General features: G+C 36.7%; 1 protein-coding gene across 1 annotated transcript in view; it reads right to left on the minus strand.

Moving 5' to 3' along the window:
* Positions 1-7,140: 7,140 nt before the first annotated feature.
* Positions 7,141-10,859, minus strand: part of APPL2 (adaptor protein, phosphotyrosine interaction, PH domain and leucine zipper containing 2) — a 44,799-nt gene continuing 41,080 nt past the window's right edge. Inside the window, exon 17 of the mRNA XM_008569174.1 lies at positions 7,141-7,369. Coding sequence (XP_008567396.1) covers positions 7,297-7,369 — 73 coding nt within the window. The 3' untranslated portion in view covers positions 7,141-7,296. The remainder of the gene's footprint in view (positions 7,370-10,859) is intronic.

Consider the following 10,859-nt stretch of genomic DNA (forward strand, 5'->3'; position numbering starts at 1 on the left):
CCTTCCCCTGGATGTTTATGTTCAAAATGAAATGTCTTAAACCAGTAGTTCTTATGTTAACCTTTTTAGAGTCCCCTTTAATCAAATAAAATATATAGAATTTCTTTTAAAAAGTGTTTGCATACACACGGGCAAAAAGTTTCAAGTATAAAATTGGGATTGGCCCCTCTTTATGTATCCCAGGTGAAGTACTTTTGTTTTCTTTCCTTTACATATTCTTGATCTTTTCATAGCTTGCTATTTTCAAATAAAAGAACCAACATGAAATTATTTTAAATACTATCTGGAAAGGGATTATTAGTATGCAGTGTTTATTAATATATTCAAAATAACTACAGTGTTATTTGCAAAGATGAGTTGAACTGAAACAATAATAATAAACAGGAGCCTTTTTAAATACTAGGCTTGAGACAAGATACAATCCTGTTAAGTATTACCATAGAGGAATTGTCCTGGTAAAGTCAAGTCTGATTGCTGCTCCTATTTTTATCTGAGGTAGTAAATTTGTAAGATTATGGGAAAGATGATATAATACCATCATGCACATGCACATCATGTTACTCTTTTATGCTGGGTTTGCTAAACGTAAAAGGTAGACTTTACTCGATTTTAATAATTTTAGCACTATTGTCTTTACAGCTTCATATTACAGAAGTTTCAGACGGATGATATTCCTTTTCTTAGGGGAGTTTTAATGCTATAATTTTCTTTAAAAAACGAAGGCTTTTTAGATATTAGGAATAATTTAATAGGTTGTCAGAGTTCAAATAAAAAAAGGGAATCCAGAATAAGTGGAAATCTGTAGAGATTAAGGGAATCTCTGCATCAATCATCTGGGATGTAGGACTATGCAGTGAATTCAGAGATGGTGATGGCAAAGTTTATATAAAAGCAAGCTCATATATATAGTGTTTGAGAAGAAAAGTTGGGCAAGTAAATATTTTCCTCTATTTCAGTAATTTGGTTCTTCTTTACAACTTAGTTTACCTGATTCCTCCAGTTCCCATTAGTGGAGATATACTCAAGAAGGTAGGTGAAATTTATCTTCCAGTGGATGCAAATTTGATGTCATAATTCTGGGATCATCTTTAAGGACTACTTTCTCTAATGTGTGTAAGATCTATGTGTAGTGAAGCACTCTTGGTAATGCCCTCATTATCATTAAGGTGGTGGGGAGAAGTTAAAACTTTTATACCCAGAAGCACCTGTCTGTATCAAATTAAAATTATTTAATCTTTTTAAGAATCTGTACAAAAGGTAACAGGGCATTAAAGATACACTTTAAAATAGCCACTGAGGGGCTGGCCCCGTGGCGCACTCGGGAGAGTGCAGTGCTGGGAGCGCAGCGACGCTCCCGCCGCAGGATCGGATCCTATATAGGACTGGCCGGTGCGCTCACTGGCTGAGCGCGGTGCGGGCGACACCACACCAAGGGTTGTGAACCCCTTGCCGGTCACGAAAAAAAGACAAAAAAAAAAAAAAAAGCCACTGAGTATCAGAATAATCTTCAAAGCTTAATGTATTGAGAAACATTTGGAGATTGCTTAATCTTTTTCTGTTTAGGTCCTATATGTAGCACATCGGTTAGAAACAGCCTCTAGAGCCAGACTGATTTGAATCCTGATAACGCTGCTTATGAGCAGGTTAACTTAACCTCTGTGTGCTTCATTTCCTCAGGCATAAGGTGGGATGATAATAGTATGTAGCTCATAGGTTGTTTGAGGATTAAATTATTTCGTTTAAAGCATTTTACATCTTAGGAAACAGTAATTACTATAAATATTAGCTATTATATATTACTGTAAATATTAGCTATTATGTACACTTTATTTTTAGTCTCATAGGTAGAAATGCAGTTGGCTTAGAAGTCTTAGCTGTTATTATCACTCTCTTAGGTAGAAAGTCTGAAAATAAACAGTCTGTATTTGACTTGAGTGGGTCTCTTAACTATTCCTTGTTAAGTGGCTCAGTTAGGTGTAGACAATATAAGGAAGGCCCTGCTCTTCCCTAAAGAAGGTAGGTATGTAATGGCTAAGCCAACATGGGGAAATGGAAGCTGGTGAGGATAGCTGCCTTCTAAGAAGGTCCACTACTAATTTTTCAGACTGCATTAATTCACATTTCAGAGTAAGTTGAGATAAAGCACAAGTCACTATTTCTAAATGTAAAAATTATTTTAAAATATACAATGCATGCAAGAGTATATAATATGTATGTATTATTTAAAGAATGAAAATAAAGCACTTGAAGCCACCACGTAGGTTAAGAGCCTATTACTCACACCACCTTAGAAGTTCCTGCTGTTTCTCCCCCCAGAGGAAACCGCCATGTGGGGGTTTGGTGGTAACTAGTCCTTTGCTTTTCTCTAGTTTTACAACCTATCTGTATTTTCCTAAATAATATGGTGATGTTTTGCATTTTTAACTTACTATAAATGGAATTTTATTGTATGCTTTTCTGACTTCATATTTTTGAAATTCTTCCATATTGATGCATATGGCTGTAGTTTAGTTTCACTGTTACATGTACAGATATTTTATCTATTCTACTGTTGATAACATTTGGGTTATTTTCACATTTGGGATATTATGAGCAGTGCTACTGTAATCATCATTGTACATGTCACTGGAGACAAGGGAAACTTCTAGGTGGTAGGGCAGGTGCACTTTTATATTCACTCAATAGAAAGCCAAACTGTTCTCTCACCCCAGTAGTGAATGAGGTTCCCCTTTGCTCCACTCCTACTACTAGCTGAATTTTTGCAACCTGCTGAATATAAAATGTGTGTGGTTTTAATTTGCACTTCCTGATTACTATATGAGATTGAGCATTTTTTTTTCTTCAGCCGTTTGTATTTTTTAATCTATGAAATGTCTCCATGCCTTTTTTTTTCCCAATTTATCTAATTACAGGATTATTTTAAATATTTTGGATTTTTTGTTCTTGTGTACTTCCTAGTATCTTTGCTCAGTTAATTGTATATTTACATTCTTTTCATGGTGTTTTTTATGTAGTTTTAATGTACTGAAATATGTTTTCCATATGATTTGCATGCTTCGTATTTTATTTAAGCCACACAGTCTTAGTAGTGCTTATAACCTTATAATTGTTCAGGATTTGAGATTCTCCCGCCATGCCTGAAAAAGTCTAAGTAAGAGGGAAAAAAAAAATTCAGGGGACTGGGTCTTGCAGACTGTCAGAGAACCTATGGATCTAATAAAATTACATAATACAAATTTGTAAGGCTTTAGTGAACACTGAACTAATGATTTTATGCAAATAATCTCATACTGGCTTAACCAGCTCACTATGTCTCTGATGTTGTCATGATAGGAGTGGATTCTTCAACTGGACCCTCTGAAGTTAACCTAATTTGGGGTTGCAGAAGTTTTTTTTTTATTAATCCTCCATTTTGAAATCAACACCTTTTAAAAATTTGGTAATAGGATCACATTATTCATGTTTAATAGAGGTTTTTTGGTTTTGGTTTTTTTAAATATATTCCCTTTGTTGTGATTTCATTATGCCCTAGTTTTTTGAAAATTAACAAAGTTACCACACTGACTAGTTTTCTTCCAGGGATGTTCTAGAAAAATAGCCACAACAAGCCAAAGAAAGAAACAATTTTTATTGCTATGTTAATTTATTACAAAGGTAATGACAGTCTGTTGAACTTGTTTACAGTTAAACACACTTTCAATTCAAGATCATTATACTTATTTCATAGGTATGAGAGGGAAGGGAGAGTGGGCTGGGATTCTTGGAACTGGAAGGATCAGGGTGGAAATAGGAACTTTATACTAAGCCCCATGACCAGCTGTGCTTCAAGTGAGTTTTAAAATCAATCGGTCCCTTCCTTGAGGGTCTGGCTCAGAAGAAACAGGAACTGGTAGAGCTGCCACCCTGTTCACAGTGATACACCACTAAAAACAATCGTATGTAGGAGGAACTTGAAAGTTCTGAATGCTGGTTCAGTAAGGTGCTACTGTAAAATTAAATGTCTCTTGTGGAACTCATCTGCTAGTCTTTTCATTGCATGATGTCTGGAACAATTATCAAAACTAGACCTGCATCTCTACTAGTGCTTGGGCCTCAAAGCAGAATGCTATTAGGTCCAATTATGAGACAAGCTGGATTATAAATACATAATTTTCAGAATGATAGGCACTTAAAGCTTATTAAGTAAAATACAAAAATAGATTATATTAATAGGAAATATTTAGTGTTTATCAAATTGTAAATCTAGGCTTTTGCCATTTTTTAAAAAGGATACTGGAAACTGAAAAGAGATGAAATTCAAATGAACAGTGCATTTTTTCATAACTTTCACTCTGAGCACTGAACAATGTAATCTAAGAAAAGGACTTACCACAAAGCACCTAAAATAACATTTGTAGATGAGTAGGAACATGGGTCAACCATTTCTTACTGTTTCCCTCCCAAGTCTCAGTACCAAGGCATCGAGAGTACATTCCACAAACGATCGTTGGCATTCTGAAATCAGGTCAGTGTGCCTGTGTATTAGAGAAGTTGAAGACCCTTAAGGAGGTAGCTCTCCTTCCTGTGTGCTCTTCCCCCACAGCAAAAGTGAATTATGCTTCAGATTCTGCACCTCTGTTTTCATTTGGACTTTCATCATTGTCATCTGGTTGGTCATTTAACAATATGTATTTTCCATCATTGGTTAGTGGTATGGATTGCATTAATTGAGCCAATGCTTCTGGATCCTGAAGTTACAAGAGTTTAAGAGGGAAAAAAGAAAAAGCTTAAGATGCACTTAAACACCCTTGGCTTGCCTTTCTAGCCTCTTTCCTGCTAACTCTTGACTACGTGTACCTTCCGCTGGGTCTCCTTGCTTCTTTGAACAAACTCAAGTGCATTACTTCTTCTAGAATCCAGACTTAAGCTTTTCCTCTCAACCAAAATGTCATTTACGTAGCTAATTCACAATCATCTTCCCAAAGACAGTCCGTAGAGGAACTTCCTTCCCAAAACCTTTGTCTTCTATATCTTTAAAACCTCTCCTCTCTTTTAATCTATACCAGGAGTTGGCTAACTGTGGCCATTAGGCTCACCACTTGTTTTTGTAAAGAAAGTTTTACCAGAACATAGCCATGCCCACTTATTTACATACTGTCTGTGGCTGCTTATTTGTTACAACAGCAAAGTTGAATAGTTGTGACGGAGACAGTAAGCCTAAAAGGTAAAGGCCCTTATTTATATAAAAAGGTTGCTGACCTCTTTAAATAATTTGCAGTACTTGTCATTATTTCATGTACGTTGGTCTTACCTTTGGTCTTCCTGCCTTCCCCAATAGACTGAACTGCACCAATATTTAAATTTTAGTTAAAATAAAATTTAAAAGTCCTGTTCCTTAGCCACATTCAATCTGCATATTAAATAGTGCAGATATAGATCATTTCCATTACTGCAGAAATTCTACTGGACAGTGCTGAACTGGAAGCCCCTGGGGGCAGGGACCATATCTATCTTGTTCACTACTATAATTTCAGGGTTTTTCTTACACAAACTAGGCTCTCAAAAATTTGTTGGATGAGTGAGATTGTAAGCTGCTAAAAGACAGGGAGGTCTTAGAGTCTTCATTTCTAATAAGCTCCAAGGTGACGTCTGTCAATGCTGCTGGTCCTGTGACTATCCTCTGAGAAGCAATGCCTTAGAGCACACAGTGGGTGCTTAAGTTTGTATCTCACCTCTCAGTATGAAAGAAAGGAAATCTAGCCAACTAGTATGCAAGCAAGAAAACTGATAAAGCAGGAGCTGCAGCAGTGGTGTTAAGAAGTCCACGTGTTACCCACAAACATGAAACCAGCTGATCAAAAATGTCTGATGGTTAGAATGCTTAACAGTCATCCCAAACTTGGCCACAGTGTCTAGTGACCACTTTTCTTTTTGATAGAAATCTTAGTATATACATACAGATGTCATTTGAGTAGTTGTTAAACCAGCACTAAAATGCACCTTACCTTCTGAACCTCAATTATTTCTTTTCCCAAATTAATAGCATAACATATCTGCAAAAGACAAGAAAAGTAGTGTTTGGGAAAGGTAGATAAGGATAAAAATTACACAAACTTTGATGCGAGAGTACAGTGAGGTCACTGTGGTCTGTTCACATCCTCCTGGGAACACAGGACCTGGCTTCAGGAGACTCATCACATGGAGCTTGGAGTATTCAACTGTCCTCACCTCCTGTGTTACCAATTTATGCTTTACAAAAAATATTGCAGGTAAATAAAAACCTAAGTTATTCCAGTGTTTAAAATTCTTTTATGTGTGTGTGTGTGTGTGTTTGCTTTTGTTTTGGGGTGGATGACCTGTACGGGTATATGAACCTGTGATCTCGGTGTTTCTAGGGCTGTTTTCTAACCAACTGAGCTAGCTGGCCAGCCCCTAAAACTCTTAATATAGGATATTTCTCTCCCCTCTCTCTCAACTATATTTAGCCACTGTGTGTTCATAAACACAATGGCAAACAGACACTGAAAGGATTGATTTTGATGAATTCTAAGTAGTGGATGTAGTCACAAAGTTTTCATACTAATACTAAAAAGAACAGCTTAGATGTGCTTTTTCCTGGTGTCTTCTTCCTCCGTTTGCTCTCTGAGACTATTCTCCATTGTAACATTTGCTTTAAATTTTTTTTTTTTTAAAGAACAAATGTAGGGGAAACTATTTTTAATATTTCCTGATATCCCTACTGAACAATTATGTCTTGCCATTAAAGTTCTTCATTCATTCATTCTGTTTTGGTTGATATGTATTTTTCCACAGGTAAATTTTAATCTGGTTAGTTTTCTTTTGGTAGGGCTGTCCTAGGAGGGCTTATCTTGAACTCCTGGATGGAGACATGCAGAATAATCAAATAAACATCCATGGGGATAATGCAAAAAAACCCTTTAAAAATGGACTTGTTTGGACTGAGATATTGTGGAACCTCAGTATGAAAAAAAAACAAGACCTTTTCGCCTTCTGAGTTGCTTTCAAAAATGTAAGTGCTCAGAGACTCCTCTCCTGTGGATTCAGGAATGCGGATGACAAAGCCAACGAGTCTCTTGTTTTCTTGATGAGCAGCAAACTGTGTGACACTGGTAAGTTCAAACTGGGGGCAGGAGAAAAGGAACAGATTGAATATCTCATGACAGCTGTAATCAGAAGACAGACAAGGTTATATTCTCTATGGAACAGTCATGGAAAAAAGTATACTATTAGTGATAGTCATTTAATTTGGCTAATATTAAGTGCCTAGGTTGTGTTTAAGGTGGATACAAAGGTGAATTAAGGTGTAATCATTAATATGTATGATGTACTTACATTGGCCCTTGATACTTGAGTCTGAGGATCTATTAACCTGAAATTTTAAGAGATTCATTATAACACAAATGTTGGATAAACTTATATTCTTAGAAGAGCTTGTAGAAGTTCAGAATGAAATCACCCCCCCCCCCCCCCGCCCCATGAAAAAATAAGGCCTGGCCAAGAGCAAGGCACAGTAGCTCCATGTGAACATGTGTTGTGGTTTCTGCCTTTGCTGAACCTGTGTAGTTAAAGTTCAGAGTATCTATAATGAAAGATTATAGCAAATAGAACTAATTTCACAGTGTTTTCACAGTATTTTAGTGCTTACCCAAAAAGGCAGCATTATAATTCTTAACAGTTCTGCTATATAATATGGATGAATCATATTCTTTACAGCCTCCTTCTCAAGAAACATTCACTGACTACTTTAATTCCCCTGAAGTGCTGTATCAACTTATTCTACATAAAACATTAAAAAAAAGGGGGGGGGGCTAGGAGAATCATATTCTTTACAGCCTCCTTCTCAAGAAACATTCACTGACTACTTTAATTCCCCTGAAGTGCTGTATCAACTTATTCTACATAAAACATTAAAAAAAAGGGGGGGGGGCTAGGAGGGAGAGAATAGTGAAGGGATTTTGACAAAACTATGCTAATATCAGTTGGGGTATAAGAGGAATAATGTTTAACTTTAAGAAGGTATTCCAGAATATATTCTTTAACAATATTTTAAGCATCATCTAATAATCAGGTTGATGTATCTTGGAAAATAAACTGCATTAGAGAATTAATTGCTATCTTAGATTCTGTAGATAAATTTGTACTATATATTTCTGTGTTAGAATAATTAACATGGTATTATGTATTTAAATTATTGAATTGCTTTAAATTTAATAAGTGAAAGAAATCTGTAAAAAAATGGTTATAATTCCATTTATATGAAATGTACAGAATAGGCAAATCTATAGAGACTGCAAGATTGGTGGGTTAGTGGTTGCCTAGTGCTGGGTGGGTTGTGGCAGGGGAAAGAGAGTGACTGCTAATGGGCATGCTTTTAGGTGTTCTTTTTGGGGTGATGAAAATGTTGTAAAATTGACAATGGTGATGGCTGTACAATTCTGAATATACTAAAAACCACTGAATTGTACACTCTAAATGGGTCACTTATATGGTATGTGAATTATATCTCAGTAGTGCTGTTAGCTCCCCAAAAAGGTTACAATTTAAAATATATGCCGTTAATACTTATGAAAGCACAGGATTTATAATCAGAGGGCTCAAGATTGAGTTCCAACCTAGCCCCTAACACAATCTTATGCAATTCACCTGGACTTCTTTCAACTGCTTCATCTATAAAACTGCAATTAGAACCCCCACTTCTGAGAAGTGGCTGTGACAATTAGAAAATGTGTATAGAATTTTAAGTAAACAATAAAGCTTAACAGATGTTACTTTTATTTATATCCCAATTAGTGGATAGAATTTACTACATTTTTTTAAACACAGATCATAAACAATTTCCCCCAAGTTGAAAAAACTTTCTTTACATAAGTATTTTGTAAAATTTCTCTGTAAATGAAACTGAAAACATGCTTATTTTGTAATTTTCAAAAGTTTGCTGTCTAAATCAGGTAACCTGGATTTGTCTCTTAAGATCTTCTGATTCTGTGTGACCTCTAAATTGCCTCAGAACTTATGAATTCCACTATGGGCGGTGCGCGCGTGTGCGTGCGTGCGTGTGTTCACTGGGGGGGGTGTGGTGTGGTGTGTGTGTTGTGTTCACTGTGGTAAAATACACCTAACATAAAATTTACCATTATTGACAATTAGTACATTCATAATTTCATGCAATCATTTCCACTATCTAGTTCTGGAACATTTTCATCATGCAGAGGAAATTCAGTTCCCATGAAAGTCACTCCTCATTTCTCCTTCCTCCCAGCCTCTGGCAACCTCTAATCTGCCTTCTGTACCTGTAGATTTGCCTATTCTGGCTATTTCTTATACATGCAACCACAAAATATGTGGCTGTTATCTCTGGCTTCTTTCACTTAGCACAATATTTTCAACATTCGTCCACACTGAAGCATGTATTAGTACTTCATTCCTTTTTAAGGTTGAATAATATTCCATTATATATATGTGTGTGTATGTGTATGAATGTACATATATGTATATATCTCTATCTCCATTTTGTTTATCCGTTCATTTGTTGATGGACACCTGGATTGATTCCACCTTTTGGCTGTTGTGAAAAGGACTGCTATGAACATTCATGTACAAGTTTTTATATGAACACCTGTTTTTAATTCTTTGGGGTATCTACCCAGGAGTAGAATTCTATAATAATTCTATGTTTAACTTATGGGGGAACTGCCAAACTATTTTTCATAACAGCTGAATCATTTTACATTCCCACCAGCAATGGGTTCCTAGGCTGGCCCATGGCTAACTTGGGAGAGTGCAGTGCTGATAACACCAAGGCCTCGGGTTCGGATCCCTATATAGGGATGGCCGCTTAGTTCACTTGGGAGAGCGTGGTGCTGACAACACCAAGTCAAGGGTTAGGATCCCCTTACTGGTAATCTTTAAAAAAAAAAAAAAAAAAAAGCAATGGGTTCCAATTTCTTCTCATCCTTGCTAACACTTATTTTCCTTTTTAAAAAAAATTTAATCGTAGCCATCCTAGCGGGTGTGAAGTGTATTTCCCTGTGGATTTGATTTGCATTTCCCTAGTGACTAATGACAGCCATTTGTATATCTTTGGAGAAATGTCTATTTCAAGTCCTTTGTCCATTTTTTATTTGGGTTGTCTTTTTGTTAAGTTGCAAGAGTTCTTTATATATTCTGAGTACTAAATCCTTATGTCTAATATGATTTGCAAATACTTCTTCCCCTTTTGCGGGTTGTCTTTTCACTTTTCGATAGTGTTCTTTGAAATGCACTGTGAATTTTCAAAGTACTTTTACATATATTTCCTTTAATCTTTTTGGTGGAAATTATTACATGACCATTTGGACTACAAGAACAAAGGGCCAATTTCTGTAAAAGGTCCAGGGCACATTTAGAGAAAAGACTTAAATAAACATAAGTTTTTTGGTTTTTTTTTTCCCTTTTTGTCATTTTTTCGTGACCGGCAACAGATCGCAACCCTCAGTGTCGCGCCCGTACCGGACCGGGACCGGCAATGGGATCGCAACCCTCGGTGTTGCGCCCGCACCTCGCTCAGCCAGTGAGCGGCCGGTCTGTATGTTGGATCCGAACCCTCGGCGGGAGCGCCGCCGCACTCCCAAGCGGTGCACAGTAGCAGTGCGCCACCGGGCCGGCCCTAAACATAAGGTTTTATTCCTAAGAACCTAATTCTCAGGATAAGGTTAATAACAAATGATGGATTTAATAAATAGAAGAAACTATATTCTGGTTTTGCCAAAGTCCTAGTTACCTTTTTTTTCCCTTTTTTGTCTTTTTTACTGACCGGTAACGGGATCGCAACCCTCGGTGTCGTGCCCGTACCGGGGACCGGCAACGGGATCGCAACCCTC

The sequence above is a fragment of the Galeopterus variegatus genome, unplaced genomic scaffold (genome assembly GCF_000696425.1).
Source record: "Galeopterus variegatus unplaced genomic scaffold, G_variegatus-3.0.2 Scaffold472, whole genome shotgun sequence".
Classification (NCBI taxonomy): Eukaryota; Metazoa; Chordata; class Mammalia; order Dermoptera; family Cynocephalidae; genus Galeopterus; species Galeopterus variegatus.